Source organism: Camelina sativa, chromosome 20 (genome assembly GCF_030686135.1).
Source record: "Camelina sativa cultivar CO46 ecotype springtype chromosome 20, ASM3068613v1".
Taxonomy (NCBI): Eukaryota; Viridiplantae; Streptophyta; class Magnoliopsida; order Brassicales; family Brassicaceae; genus Camelina; species Camelina sativa.
In genome coordinates, this window is record NC_141899.1 from 29,659,211 (window position 1) to 29,674,534 (window position 15,324).

General features: G+C 36.5%; 3 protein-coding genes across 4 annotated transcripts; 1 reads left to right on the forward strand and 2 right to left on the reverse strand.

Annotated features, from left to right (window-relative positions):
• The first annotated feature begins 1,217 nt into the window (after nt 1-1,217).
• Nucleotides 1,218-4,458, forward strand: LOC104771564 (glutathione gamma-glutamylcysteinyltransferase 1). Its single transcript, XM_010496103.3, has 9 exons — nt 1,218-1,495; nt 1,633-1,789; nt 1,880-2,118; nt 2,198-2,361; nt 2,463-2,514; nt 2,781-3,008; nt 3,390-3,576; nt 3,699-3,964; nt 4,194-4,458. The coding sequence occupies exons 1-9, from the start codon at nt 1,421-1,423 to the stop codon at nt 4,275-4,277; spliced, it is 1,452 nt and encodes a 483-aa protein (XP_010494405.1). The 5' UTR covers nt 1,218-1,420; the 3' UTR covers nt 4,278-4,458.
• A 1,115-nt stretch (nt 4,459-5,573) lies between these two features.
• LOC104771565 (G-box-binding factor 4) lies at nt 5,574-6,932 on the reverse strand. The gene has a single exon (XM_010496105.3). It carries the CDS (start codon nt 6,712-6,714, stop codon nt 5,725-5,727), a length of 990 nt encoding a protein of 329 aa, XP_010494407.1. The 5' UTR covers nt 6,715-6,932; the 3' UTR covers nt 5,574-5,724.
• A 2,445-nt stretch (nt 6,933-9,377) lies between these two features.
• LOC104771566 (serine/threonine protein phosphatase 2A regulatory subunit B''alpha) lies at nt 9,378-14,245 on the reverse strand. Of its 2 annotated transcripts, XM_087504787.1 has the most exons (14): nt 14,162-14,245; nt 13,623-13,970; nt 13,282-13,524; nt 12,868-12,973; nt 12,666-12,765; nt 12,345-12,450; nt 12,127-12,217; nt 11,640-11,781; nt 11,247-11,394; nt 11,023-11,132; nt 10,444-10,600; nt 10,234-10,359; nt 9,866-10,022; nt 9,378-9,705 (listed from the first exon to the last, which is right to left on the reverse strand). In XM_087504787.1, the coding sequence occupies exons 2-13, from the start codon at nt 13,770-13,772 to the stop codon at nt 9,882-9,884; spliced, it is 1,620 nt and encodes a 539-aa protein (XP_087360913.1). In that variant the 5' UTR covers nt 13,773-13,970; nt 14,162-14,245; the 3' UTR covers nt 9,378-9,705; nt 9,866-9,881. The 2 variants fall into 2 exon arrangements, with proteins under 2 accessions (XP_087360913.1, XP_010494408.1); XM_010496106.3 differs by lacking the exon at nt 14,162-14,245 and having other exon boundaries at nt 13,623-14,159.
• Nucleotides 14,246-15,324: the final 1,079 nt, after the last annotated feature.

A 15,324-nucleotide genomic window follows, 5' to 3' on the forward strand; every position in this document is an offset into this window, starting at 1 on the left:
GTAGAGATCTATGTTTATGGATAATCATTTTGAATAAAATCAGAATTCTATCACCAAGGGTGATTATGTTATTTTTGGTTGGTTAAATTAGAAATTGAGATTCCTTAGAGATTTATGGTTTGTGTACATTGGTATCCATAGAACAAGATCCACATGATCTCATCCATAATTATAACCACCGTTAACCTTTGTTCATTAAATTTGAAGCTCTCGTTTGATTTTTTAAGTTTAGGTTAATTCTTCCAATCTGTTTATGTGTAAGTTATAGTGTTGAGAGATTATTATTTTAGAAATCCATGTGGACAGAGGTTATGGAATCCATGTGATAGGATCGGTTGTTCACATATTCTCAGAGTTTTTCATTTACATTTTTTTGCTTAGTGTCTAGTGTTTAGGGCAGGAATTTTGGAATCTATGTGGATAGGTTTATTTGGATAGGAGTTTTGGAATCCATGTGGATATGGTCATTTGGTCAGATATTTTGGAATCCATGTGGATAGGGTCACTTGGTCAAATATACACTCTCTATTAACACAAATACTCCGAAAAAAAACTTATACATAGATTGAAAGAATTTAATGCTTTAATTGATGATACTCATACATAGATTAGGAAGAATATAATTAGTACCAAGATAGATACATAGACAAGAGACTATGATTATGTAGTGCTGGTGGTGGTGAAGGGCCAAAAGAGAGAGAAAAATGAGAAAGAACACACAACTAAGAGAAGAATAAAAAAAACATGGAGTGAAAAAGAGAGAAGAAAAATAAGAGAAAAAACAAGAAATGAAGAGAGAGAGAAGAATGAGAAAAAGACAAACATATTTGATATGATTATTTTCTTTGTTGATTTTAGTATGGATATAATAGTCATAATATTTAATGAATAGTAGAAAAAATGATGTAAAAGTGTTCTAATAGCAAAAAATGTGTAAAGTGAAGTGTGCTATTATGTAAATCTCCCTTCATACAATATGAAGAAATACCTTATATTGGTTTCATAGTAAAAACCGAACCGAATATATGCAAGTATACTAATCATACTAAACTGAACCGAACCGAACCGAACCGAACCAAACCAGATGGTTTTGATGGGTCACTAACGGCTTTTGCACGTTTTGATTTGACCAAGTGAGTGAGAGAGAAAGAGCATTGACATCAAAAATGACACACGAGAGTTGGAATATTATTATTATTATATATATAAAAAGGATCGTCGTACCAATTTCGAATCACAACGCCGAAAGTTTTAAAACGAGAGAGAGAGAGTTGGTAAAGTTGGTGTTGTTTTCGAATCCATCCATTCCACTAAACGAATCTTCCAGAACAAAAGAGATTTGCGTTCTCTCTGTAAATATCTCTCTCAGTACTGTACATATATATATATATATATAGAGACTAAACCAATCCTTGCAAAAATGGCCATGGCGAGTTTATATCGGAGATCTCTTCCTTCTCCTCCGGCTATTGACTTTTCTTCCGCCGAAGGCAAGGTACGTTTACTAGATCGATCATGCTATCTTTTATTTCATGGATTCTGATTGTAAATTTAGGGTTTTCGCGATTTAGTTACGATCTCATCTCCCCAATCTCGATTTTGAAATTGTAATTATTATTTTTGTGGCGGCAGCTGATATTCAATGAAGCGCTTCAGAAAGGAACAATGGAAGGATTTTTCAGGTTGATTTCTTATTTCCAGACTCAATCTGAACCTGCGTATTGTGGTTTGGCTAGCCTTGCAGTCGTGTTGAATGCTCTTTCTATTGATCCTGGTCGTAAATGGAAAGGTATGATGACTATAGAGATTTATTAAAGTTTTAGTATAAGAGAAGCAGGATCTGTTCTAGCTTAGGTGACTCACATTAGTTTAATGATAGGGCCTTGGAGGTGGTTTGATGAATCAATGCTTGACTGCTGCGAGCCACTTGAAGTAGTTAAGGAAAAGGGTATCTCGTTTGGGAAAGTTGTCTGTTTGGCTCATTGTTCTGGAGCAAAAGTTGAGGCTTTCCGGACGAGTCAGAGCAGCATTGATGAGTTCCGTGAATTGGTCGAGAAATGCACTCGTTCTGAGAATTGTCATATGATTTCAACGTATTACAGAGGCGTATTTAAGCAGGTAACTTCTAGTGGTAAATTTGTAAAGTTTTTAGTGAGTTTGCCATGTTGATTCAGGATTCTAACGAATCTTATCGCAGACTGGGTCTGGTCACTTTTCACCTATTGGTGGCTATAATGCTGAGAGAGATATGGCTTTGATTCTTGATACCGCTCGTTTCAAGTATCCTCCTCACTGGGTTCCTCTTGAACTTCTTTGGGAAGCTATGGACAGCATTGATAAGTCTACAGGGAAACATAGAGGGTACATGATCATTTCCTATCTTTTTCTTAAGTTTTTAACTGTTTCATGGATGTAATTGTTTTTATAGAATCTGGTCTGATGTTTTTGTGTGTTGTTACCAGGTTCATGCTCATATCTAGACCTCACAGAGAACCCGGATTACTATATACTCTGGTATGTTGCATACAATATGGTTCTCTTTGTGTTTTTGTTAATAGTTTGTTTTTCCTTTTCTGCTTCTGTAAATGCGTTTTTCTCACAAGTCAGAACCTTTGCTGCTTTGATGTGAATGTGAATTTGATTCACCTTGCTCAAAACTTAAAGAGAACCTCTCTTCCCTATGTATTGAATGAACTTCAGATCCTTAGTACATATCATCAGTATTTTGGTGATAAAAAATCTTGTGGATTGGTGATAAATTTTCTTATATATTTTCCCAGAGCTGCAAGGATGAAAGCTGGATCGACACAGCCAAGTATTTGAAGGAAGATGTTCCTCGTCTTGTAAGTTCACAGAATGTAGATTCTGTTGAAAAAATCATATCAGTTGTGTTCAAATCACTTCCATCAAATTTCAACCAATTCATCAGATGGGTGGCTGAGATCCGAATTACAGAGGACTCCAACAAACATCTCAGCGCAGAGGAGAAATCGAGGCTGAACCTAAAGGTATTTTCAGTATAGATTCTTCAACGTCAAGGTTACAGAAACCCAAAGTTGCATGAAAATGACTGTTCATCCCTTTGAATAACACTGACTACTGGGAAATGACACTATGAAAAAGGGCATATATCATTGCACTTTGTTTCGCATAAAGCTGTGGTTATCATATGTGATACAATTACAGTAAAAGTGTATATTTTCCTCATTGATGATTAGCACTTTCTGTTCATCTCTCTAAATTGTTGGTTTGTGTGACGCATAATTTGAAGTAGGAGCATTCTTTTTCCTCTAAAAATACGATCGTTGGTTCATTTTCCGGCGATACCGTTGCCTTTCTTTAGATGCTCTTGACTTTGAACCGTCTAATCTTAAGTTAATCTACTGCAGGAATTGGTGCTGAAAGAAGTGCACGAAACTGAACTGTTCAAACACATCAGTAAGTTCCTATCCTCAGTGTGTTATGAAGACTGTCTGACATATACTGCTGCAATGGCCTGTTGCCAAGGAGCTGAAATCTTATCCGGATGCTCATCAAAGAAGTTCTGTTGTCGGGAAACTTGTGTGAAGATCAAAGGTATGTCGCTATCACGCTATGTTGATTCTTATACTAAGTTGACCTTTTAGGTTGCTGTTAGATCAGGCTTGACCAGACTTGAAGTAGTAATTTCAGCTGTTAATTTTTGTTTCCCCATCAAGGTCCTGGTGACAATGAAGGCACGGTGGTGACCGGAGTTGTGGTGCGAGACGGGAATGAACAAAAGGTAGATCTACTGGTGCCATCAACCAAAACTGACTGTGAATGTGGTCCGGAAGCAAATTATCCAGCAGGAAACGATGTGTTCACTGCACTGCTGTTGGCTTTACCTCCACAGACATGGTCAGGGATCAAAGACCAAGCTTTGATGGAAGAGATGAAGCAGCTCATTTCCGTGGCTTCCCTCCCAACTCTGCTTCAAGAAGAGGTAACTTATTTACCAATTCTATTTCGGTCAAGAGTCACTGTTCTATCTCTAGTGGAACATGTGTAAGATCTTTTTAATCCTGAGGATATATACGAGTCTTTCGGAGCAGCAACAATAGACTAAACCTAAGTAGAGTGAGAGTGACTATTTTTTGGAGTTCATCTTTAGGATATTGCTAAATATGTGATAAGCAGATGAGTAACATTGGTGAATTTTGGGGTAATTACAGGTATTGCATCTTCGACGGCAACTTCAGCTGCTAAAACGATGCCAAGAGAACAAGGAAGAGGATGATCTCGCTGCTCCTGCCTAGTAATTCATCGTCCCTGACTCACTCTCTTCCACCATTTGATACCCACGTTCTCAAACCCTAACGTTTAGAAAATCTCTTTGTTATCTGTATGATTCAAACTCTGCATCTTCATACAATGAAAGATATTTGTATACGCAATTTTATAAACTGCTAATCATAATAAAGTTAAGAATCATATTCATCTCGCTCTAGTGCAAATTATGAATCAACTACGAAGAAACAAGTATATAAAACAAAAGTATCCTTACTACACATCATATTCAAGAAGACCACATGGGACCCTTATACAAATCTATAGTAAAATCAAACCTATTCAATGTAAATGTTATAAGCGGCTGATGACCAAGACATGCTCTAAAATTTGCAATGTGCAAGTGGCAGTACCGATCAACGGACCAGATACTAGACGTGAATGAAATCCATTGCCTTCCTTTCTGGAAGAATGTTAAAAGAATGTCGTAAAGCTCGCCCCTTTTATGAATAAGTCACGAATCTTCCAGTGTAAGATTACTGTCCTCTGTAACTGCTCCGGTGAACGATGGCTATGGTGGGTTTGTATCAGCCATTTACTTTTCTTCTTCCGCAGATGGCAGATACGTACAGGTCATGTTTGGTTCTCTATTAATTAATATAAGAAGTCATATAAGTGGTTCAGAAAGGCCCTATGAAAGTTGTTGATTTTGAGACAAATTTCAAGGAAGCAGGTTCAGAAAGGCACTAAGGAAGGAGATATACTAGATTCAGATTTTACTTTTTTGGAGATAACGCAGTCTGAAGTCTGAACCGGCGTTTTGTGGTTTGGCTAGACTTTCAGTGGTCTTGAATGCCCTTGAATTCTCAGTGTTCATCAAAAGGTATACTAGATTGAGTTTATTTTGCAGTTCACTGCGCTTCTGTTGGCTTTACCTCCACATACATGGCGCATTGGTTTGGGATTAAAGACCAAGCTCTTCAGAACCAAATGAAAGAGCTCGATTCTGTGGGTACTATCTCGACTATGCAGCACGAAGATGTGAGAGTCGAAATCTGTTACCATACAACACGCCTTCAATTCTTCTAAAACAATAATGAACTCCTGAGTCGAGTCTGTGTATTACCTCTGAATATGGGTGGTTACAGCCTTACAGGTATCTCATCTCTGGCACCAACTTCTTCTGCTAAATCGAAAGCCAAGAGAACAAGAAAGTGGAAAATCTCACTTCACTTTGCCAAAGACTTCACTCTTTTCTCTAACCCGAACCGTAATGATTCAAACTCTATTTGCAAAGAGAGAAAGGTTGTGCGCATCCCAAGATCAAGTATGTAACATATGCAATCTATATAATAAGTTATTAACCATAATCATTACACTCTACTGCAGATTATGAATCCCACTCTCAATCACACATAACATACACAAAGTAACCCTTAAAATCCTAAAAATCCTTCAAAAGTCTATACCTTTTTTTCACCATTCCAAAGACCGAATCCTGCGTAAAAACCTCGGTGGTTGCTGCTGCTGCTGCTGCGGTTTCTCGACCACAGGAATCACACACTCCATGAGCTTCTGGTATCTCTCTTTCCTCTTATCTTCAATCTCCTTTGAAAGCAACTCATTCTCTTCCTCAAGCTTCGCAGCCAAAGTTTCCAACTCAACTTGATAAGCTTGTTTCCTCTCTCTAGACCTAGCAGCAGATTCACGATTCTTAATCATCCTTCTCTGTCTCTGTGCAGCTACTTTATCCAATGGCTCAACCATTACTCTAGCTCTCTTCCCTCTCGCTCCACCTACACTACCACCACCACCAGCTCCTATTCCTCCTCCGCCGTAAACATCTAAACCATTCCCAAACGCAACAATCGATCCTTCAACTTTATCAATCATCTGAAACGGATTATGCGGCGGCGCGGAATGATCGAATCCGTAATTCGTCGGCGGCGGAATCTTCACATCCAAATCCTCCGCCGTAACCGCCGCTCCACCTTCGTCTTCCCCCGCAGCTTTCGCTAGAAAATCCTCTAACGTCATTATCTCTTCCTGCGTCTCCTCCTTCATACCTTTCCCTTCTCCAGATACCATATCTCTCCAAACCTCATCAACACTCCTCCCCTCACGCGTCGTCTCCGTTCCTCCTCCGCCGTGATCCACAGCATCAGAAACAACCGTGGTCGGTGCAGGAGAAGCATCCATGAGAGTAATCGAAGCGTCAAGAAGCGAAGACTCCGTCGGTGCAGGTGGATCTGAAGCGAAAGCATCGTGTAAAATACCTTCAACCGTCATCGAAGTAGAACTGTATAATAAACCTCCGTCGTTTCTTCCGCCGTAACCGCCAATAGTGAGATCTCGCATGAACTGTTGTTGAGGAGGTCTTATAGACGAAGAAGAAGAAGAGGGGATACGATGAGATAGATCCGAGTTTCTAGAATTTGAAGAACGCATCACCTGAAATGATGCCATTTGTTTCGTCTTCCTCTCTCGCCGGAATCGGATCACTCGATTTCTTTCTTTCGACTCGGCCAAATTGTGATTTGCAGAGTGATTTTTAGGGGTCTTTTGTGTCGAATTGAGAAACCCTAAAGAGCTTTTGGTAATTTATCCTAAAACTGTAATCTGAAATTGAAAAAAGAGTAACTAAACGCGCACGTTGTGGCGCGTGAGTTTTAATTTTTAGATTTCAAAACGAAAGATGATATTTTTGGCAAAAATGGGGATAAGGTTAAAAAAAATCTTATCCATTTTGATTTTTATTTAACTTTAGGAAACTTTTGTGTGGTGTCATCATAATGTAGTTGCAAAGCTAAAACTTGCATTCAATTATTTTGAGTAGTCATTAAGCCATTATTTAAGGGACTTGGCTACATTAGCTGAATATTATAATAATTGCATTTAAATAAGGTAATTTGGTGACGTTTTAGTTTGACTTGATAGTTGTTTATTTAAAACAGTCGTAACGTTTTCACTTTTCATTTCAAGTTGAAGTTACGAGTTGGTTCTAGTTCATGCTTGTCATTTAGCCGTAGACAAAATGAAAAAAATGAAATATACAAGGTACCGGTATTGGATTTATCTTCCATTGCAAACAAAATTATCAGTGTCGGTCTCAATTAATCAACAAGATATATATAGGATGTGATTAGTGGGGTGTATTAAAACCATGATTTTGGAAAATTTAATGGGATTTAGGAATGATAAATTTTAGGAAAGTTAAATAAAAGTGGAAAACAAAATTATCTCCTCAAATCTTCAAGAATCTCTAAAAATTTATTAAAATTCAAACCCACAAACTGTTTTGAATAAAAGTAGATTTTTAAATCATCAGTTCAATAACAGTGGATTTTAAAACACTTTTTAGAATTCATGATTGAATAACATAAGATTTGTAAATGTTACACAAATCACTTAAAATGTCAAATTGAATACACCCATCTTACAGTTTCATCGAAGACATTGAAAGTCTCTAAATGTTAGGAAAATGATCGTCTTTGTATAATTGATTTGCATTTTCTAATAATGTTTTAAAAATTGACCACTCTGAAATTTTTCCCGTTATTTATGGTATTGGTATCCATTTGCAACCTACAAAATTACCTATCACTTCCATAAAAGTTTAGCTGAAAAAAAGGTAGCCAAAAGTTACGCATTACTCCAGTTTTTACATTTTTCATTTCCACCAGTTTCCCCAACCCTTCAGAGTACTTTTTGTTACTGTAAAATAAATATTACTCATTCCAGTGTTTTTTGTAAAGGACCTTTTCATGATTTTCATTTTTCAGCTTAAATATGCTTGTTCTTTTTTATGTGGACTGATGAACAAAACTGGAATGAGTAAATAATCTGAATATCATATGCACAAAATTGCTGATAATAAATAAGCATATAAGAAAAGATTTGAACATGCAAACAAGGGGAAAACGGCCTATTCCCCCATAAACTATGTTACTTTATCGTATTTATACACAAGACTTTCATCTGTGCCCATTTTTCCATGAACTACAACAAAATTTGAATATCCTACACGAACTATATAAATCCGGTTAAAACCCACAAATCATATAATGGTGTTACTATGCCGTTAACTAGACGATGATTAGGATGCCACGTGGAGCTACAAAACGACGTTGTTTTGTATATTTTAGGAGAAAACACATTTTTTGAAAAAAATAGCAAAACCGTTAAGCTACTGAAATATTCGTTGTATTTGCAAACGGATATATATTTATATAAACTTGTTGTCGGCTCTTGCTGCTTCGTTGTCGGCTCTACTTGCTGCTTTGTGTGGCTTGGCTTCTCCTCCAAATTTTCGTTTGGATCTATCGGTTTCGTTGTCTTAATTTCAAGATTGTTTCTTGATGTCTATGTTTTGGTTTTAAGCTCCTTTCATGTGCACCTTTCAATTCCCTTTGTTGCTTTTGGATATTTTCAGCCAGTCGACTAGATGAGTAAGGGGGGATTCTCAAATCCAACCCTAATTGCAGTTAATTTCAAATCAGAGAGTCATGAACTGAGATATATATCACCCAATTCAATTTCAATCTCAATTTTAATTTTTGTTTCCCTTTAACAAAAATCAAGTTGAGCTATTAAAGATCGGATAAGAGATATTAATTCGATCTAATCTACCAAAGAAATTCCAGTTTTTGAAATCCATGAAAATGATGAAGAAGCCATGGACCACGGTTTATCGGAAAAGAGAAGGCAAAAACGGCGAAAAGGAATCCTTTTGATTCTTGCGTCGTCCAATATATATATATTTATACTGCTGAGTTAACAACAAATGTTAAGTGTGGATCAGTTGGTTTTCTGTTAGCTAGTGGTGCATTGGAGGTCATGGCTTCAAATCTTAACTTTGTTATGTTTAATCTTATATTTTTAATTTTTTTATCAGGAAAGCAAAACAATGTCGTTTTGTAACTCCACGTGGCATCCTAATCATCATCTAGTTAACGGCACAATAATACCGTCATATGATTTGTTGATTTTAACCGGATTTATATAGTTTGTGTAGGATATTCAAATTTTGTTGTAGTTCATGGAGGAATAGGTACAGATGAAAGTCTTGTGTATGAATGCGATAAAGTAACATAGTTTATGGGGAATAGGCCGTTTTTCTTGCAAACAAGTTCCAAAATTTGCACCCTTCTCTTCTTCCCAAAAAAAAAAACAAAAGTGTCTTTTTGTACATAGTTCTTTTGATTTAAATTATTAAACCGTTGTTGGTTCCACAAAACACTATAAACCGGCGTATATAAATAATATACACAGATTGAAAAAAGGTCCAACCTGAACAAACCTAAGGAAGACAAATATTTCACGAAATAACACAGCCCAATGCGTTGTGGACGCAATCTCTGGGTGAAACGGACAGGCTTTTGTGCTTGTCTGCGAGACGATCTCGAGACTGTTACGGGCTAAGAGATCCAACCTCTTCTTCTTCTTGATACCGAAAAACTAGCAAAACAAAAAAAAAACAAACAAAGAAAGTGTCTTAAGGAAAGGAACAAGCTTTATTTTCATGGGAGCATCTCTCTGGTTACACATGAATTCGCCAGTTTATACATACATTGATATGTTTGGAACTCTGATGTTTAGCAGTGTGGAGCAAAAGTACCTCTTATGAGTGTCACTTAAAATGGAGATTCGAGTGGTTCATCCCAAACATCTGCACTCCCATTCGAGACTTCCTCCACATCTTCCTCCATTGACAACCGTACATACTCTCTCTGAGCAAATCGGTCCCATTCTGTCAATGTTGGATTCTCGCGTTCCTGTCAAATAGAAACAAACTTGATTTAGAAGTAGCAGGGATTGCAACAGCTACAACCGACTGCGGTAGAAGTTGGGTTAGCTAAATCTAACACAATGTTTCATAGTTTTCTCCGGCGTTATGATAGTGGTTTTCGCAAGTTGTCAACAGATATTAAACCAAGGATTGAATAACACAAAGGGAAGAAAACTCTACAGAAAAACTTGGATTACCTGGCGAATGAGAAACGGGTCACGAGTTTCAAATGCCATGAATTTGTTCAGGTTAAAGAGTATATTGAAAATATTTCCAGAAAGTTTAGATGCTTTCAGATCCTGGAGTGTGATGCAGTTCTCCTTCTGAAAGAGTCATTTTTCAAATAAGAAAAAAAAAAAACAGAACAGCCAGGAATATCAAAAGACCATGTTATGGTTCAAACTTGCCTCTGGTTTAATCATGTCGAATATTTGACATAGGATATCTTCAAAGAGTACAGGTTCCTGGGTTATACACTCCATGCGATGCAGCTGCTCTTCGTAGAAAAATTGCATTTCGTTGGGAGTGATCACCCCATCACCAACCAGGTCTATGCACTTGAACCTGTAAAGATGGTTTTAATCAATATCAAGGGAAAAACACAAAGCAGCCAAGATTCTATGTTTAACATCCATGGGGGATAAATGAGCATACCAGCGAGGTATGCCCTCATATCAGCGGTTCAATAGAAAGCATTCTAGGTTCATGAGATTCAAATGAAAAACAAGGTACAGATCGCTACCCAGACTAATGTTTTAGTTTCAATATGGGTATTTGATGCTCATGTAATAATGGTACTATGTAATGTTAAGTGAATTCCAAATCTCAGGTCAACATTGTTTCATCATGAAGGGCCACATATGCCACAAGTTTTGGCTCAGCAGTTATACATTTATAGTGACACACTGTGAGCTAAGCAGCTTAAGGAAAAATTGGCCGAAGAGAAGTCGTTACAGAACAAAGAGAAGAAGGGAAGAGACGTGTACCAATACTCAAGACTAGGCTCAGATGACTTATCCTCCTCAGCGAGAATGAAGTATGCAAAATCTTCATAACTCATCTTCCCCTCAACTTTGCTTGTAAATTTCCTAGGGACCTAAGTGCGAGACAGCCGTAATTTTAGTCAAGGGAGAGTTAAAGACATCCCATTTGACAACAATTAAGTTTCGAAAAAAGAGTGTTCAGTAAAAATTTAACATCTGGAGCCAACCTGTGAAAATATTCTGTCGACAATCCTGTAGGTAAGAGCATGATTACCATATTTGATGAGATTTTCCTTATCAATAAGGAAATCATGGTCGCCATCGAGTTCCCAAAATCTGCAGTATATAACGTAGAAATGCTCATAGGAGAAGTACCTGAAAAGCAAAGAAAATGTCGTATTGAATGGTCAAATCATGCATGATGTCCTGCCTCAGTATCAATATGAACTACCAATACACTCCTTCCCCTTTATGAGTTTTATGGACTAAGAAACAATATGAAGACCTACGCACCACCCATATTACTCACAATGCTACATGGTTTTCATTATAAAATAAAATTAAAATTGAAATCTTTTTGAAGTACATTTTAAGAAATGATGAAAAGGAAACAAAATCACCTAATAACTTTATTGATGTCATCTTCTTCATCAACTTGTTGCATGGCAGCAATAAGATTCCCACGCTTCAGCTCTCTAAGAGTAATGCAACCAGTACCTGATCTGTTTATGTAGTAAAAGATTCTGTAGATGACGGTCTCAGCTGGGTAGACGGAATAGAATACAGTGATGAATGAAACAAGGACAGGAAAAGAATAGAATTTAGTCAATAGATGTATAAAACAGTATGCACATGAAAATATTATATATATATGTGTCATCTCATAACTTTTAAGATATAGTTATAGTAGAAAATGGCCATAGAATTAAAATGGGAAGAATAATTTTCCTAGGCCTAACGAGGCAGCTAAAGGTGTCACTTTCAAGTTCATCAGAGATGTGGAAAGAAATTGTACGAACGTCTTATTCTACATATAAAACAGACATTCCGGTAGAACTATAGAAATTAAACACCAAGACATCAATGTTTTATAAACCAAGCTCTTACCATATCTTTCTTGAAACTCAGGAGTATTCCTGAGGAATTCCAAGCCAGGATGAGTTGCCAGAAGCTCATCAAGAACTGGTTTGAAGTCAGCCTATCCCAAATCCAAGAAAATAAATAAGCCGTCAGGACAGTGGACTAAAGAAATGAAGAGAGACGATAATCTTTGGTAAGCAAATCGAAACAGCAGCGAAGAATTGGGAAAAGAATCAGAAAGAGACCTGTGTAAGGTACTTGCAACCTGGCTGCCTTAAAATATTATATATCTGTGAGGCTAAGTCCATTGCCAACATATGTCCATCAACCCAATATTTGATAAATGCATCCCTGCAGAAAAACATTATATTCAGGAACCAAATATGATGTATTTCAAGATACTAGCTAAAGATAACAAACAAGTATTAAAAGTCTTATGCCACAGTCCAATTCTATTAATGGTGTGCAATTTACCAATGTGTTCTCGTATTAGATTTCATGAATACCTGTGTATATATACACTTGACTACTATTGTTGATATGAAAAAAAGTAAACAATGAGTTACCTTGTAATGATACCGGTGCAACTCGTGTCTATCTTTCTAAATAGTACAGGAGAAAGAAAAGAAGGCAGCTTGCAGACTTCTTTAGTAATGGATTTGAATTCTGCAAACAATAGCAAGAATGTGTATGTAAGATCAACTGTTTGTGTCTATTCCTTACAGAACGGGACTGTGATGTAGAAAAAAGGTTGAATTTAAACATCACCATCCATATGAAGTCCGTCTATATAGTTACTAAAAAATTGATCAACCATGGATATACATTGCTCCCTTAGTTCTTTCGCAGGTGGACGCCCATGTTGGAAGTAAAACTGCATAACATATCAAGGTACAGAAGGGTCAAACAAGAATGTTGAACACTATAATCTAAACCCTTCAACTATGTAACATGTTAACTCGGATTACTAAAACAAACTGACTCGTGGTCATCATTTTGTTCAAAATATTTGTACCTAATCTACTTAAACTAAGAAAGTAGTCTCTATTATATTTGTTCTCATGGTTCTGCATCTACTTAGAAAGCTATTGCAATCTGGTTTCAACTGTCAAGCAAGGAAGTGCTTTCTCCTGTTGTTTGTAAGACATCAATAAGAGGAGCAGTTGGATATAAAAATCAAACCTGAGGAATGAGTTGACGCTTTGGTTCCCTGACTGATTTCAGAGGGGAATGTAGAGAAGAAGGGCTAGCCTTTTGCCTGGAGAAACGAGGAGACCCAGGTGAGCCTCGTGGGGATAGTGGGGGAGTACCACTGTTCATAAACACAGATGGCAATGCACTTCCACAAGCAACATTGAGATTGGTACAATTCTTGGATGCACTAACTGGTGTGCTAGATTTAGCATCATCAATCAAAGACTTGACCTGCATAAAAACATCACACACAAATGAATTGCCAAAAGAGGGTCACATAGAACCGTAACGGAAGTAAGAAGCAGAGGCAAAGGGAATAAGAATAATACCAAACGGCCAGTTTCAGGGAGTGAAAGCCACTGGGAGAAGAGTTCGTCAGCGATATGAGGGTTAGCTTTAAGTGAAACAGGAGACAAACCAGGAAGCTGTAAGAGCTCATGATCCAAAATCTGAGCATCGGTTACACCATCGATATCCATGAAATCTTATAAAACCCTAATTTCTTCCAATAACTTGAAAATCACAGAGAGAGAGTAACTCCAACACGAGAATCCTCAGATTAAATCTTATACAAGTAGCGAAACAAACCACAACGACGAAACTTAAAGAAAATTTCGGAATTCAACAAAAGCAGCTCTGACCAAATCGATGATGAGTCCTCTCCTATACAACGAGTTCTGGTTTCAATTAAAAAAAAAAAAAAAGTTGAGATTGAAGCAGCGAGGTAGAAAGAAGAAACTTGGGAGATCAGTGACCACTGCAATTTCCTCGATCAGTTCGAAAGGGGGAATCCAAGAGTTGGGAAGACGAGAAAAAAGTCGTGCAAAATAAAAAGAGAAAAAAGTAATAAATTTTGATTTTATTATACCTTAAAGAGACTCAGCGGCGGTGACTGGTGTGGTGGTATTTTGTTTTTGTTTTATTTTCAGTTTGAGTCCTCAACTTTGACTACAAAAGAGTCAACCAAATCCAGCATTTTTATCATTTCCCAATTTTGTTCGTTTTGGGTGTTTGTAGACAACAACAGTGTTGACAACGATTAAACCACAAGTCTCTCATTTCTCATACAGTATGTAACAACAAATCGCAGCGATTAATGACAATGATTAGCGGAAACGATCAAGATCAACTTACTTAGGAGGGGAACAAATTTATAAGATTTTATACACTTTTTGTTACAGTGTTTGTTTTCAATATAAAATGAGCATCAAATTTCTAAGATTTTATATAGGGAAAGTTACTAGACTAATCCAAATTAAGGGATTAATTACTAAACTAACTCCTAAAATATAAAGGTTAGATGAGTTATTTTTATACCTAAAATACCCTTTATTGCTTTGTTAGGAAAAAAATAAAATACCAAAATATCCTTAATGATTTTTTCCAGCGATAGGGACAAAAAAATAAAAAAAATCTGCTGTAAGTTATGACAGATTTATAAGTTTATAACAGATTTTATTGTTAATGGCAGATTTTCTTCGGCAGACTTATTTTAGTTGGCAGACTTATTCAAAATGGTTGCGACAGTTTTTCTTTTTTTCAACAGTTTTTTTTCATGACAGATTTATCATTGACGACACAACAGACTTCCTAATACATGACAATTTTTTTATAATTTGTGGCTGATTTTTTTTTGTAGTGGTTGCAGATTTTGTTAAAACGGTGAAAATCTTTCATAACATGGCAGATTTGTTGATTTAAAAATAATTACTAGATTGACGTCTAGTGATAACAGATTTTTTTTTAGTTACAACAGATTTTAATTATTTTACATAAAATCTGTCGAGTGATAGCAGATTTTCTGTTGGGAAATAAAAATTGCTAGTTTGACCTACAGTAATAACATTAGTGTAGCATGTTATGGCAGATTTATTTTATGTTATGACAGATTTTTTTTGTTTCCAAAAATCTGTCTTGTGATAATAGACTATTACAGAGAAAAGTAATTGCTATAATGAGTTTACAGATTTATTTTATTTTGTAACAGATTTATTTTATGTTATACATTTGAAAATAATCTTATTGTAATTT

Excerpts from the sequence above, each read along its gene's own strand:
- LOC104771564 (XM_010496103.3), top strand. The coding sequence starts at position 1,421 with ATGGCCATGGCGAGTTTATATCGGAGATCTCTTCCTTCTCCTCCGGCT. Across the intron at positions 3,009-3,389 it reads AATCGAGGCTGAACCTAAAG|GAATTGGTGCTGAAAGAAGT; the intron begins GTATTTTCAGTA and ends AATCTACTGCAG. Across the intron at positions 3,577-3,698 it reads AACTTGTGTGAAGATCAAAG|GTCCTGGTGACAATGAAGGC; the intron begins GTATGTCGCTAT and ends TTCCCCATCAAG.
- LOC104771566 (XM_087504787.1), bottom strand. The coding sequence starts at position 13,772 with ATGGATATCGATGGTGTAACCGATGCTCAGATTTTGGATCATGAGCTC. Across the intron at positions 12,451-12,665 it reads TGCACCGGTATCATTACAAG|GGATGCATTTATCAAATATT; the intron begins GTAACTCATTGT and ends GTTTTTCTGCAG. Across the intron at positions 10,601-11,022 it reads GAGCCTAGTCTTGAGTATTG|GTTCAAGTGCATAGACCTGG; the intron begins GTACACGTCTCT and ends CCATCTTTACAG.
- LOC104771565 (XM_010496105.3), bottom strand. The coding sequence starts at position 6,714 with ATGGCATCATTTCAGGTGATGCGTTCTTCAAATTCTAGAAACTCGGAT.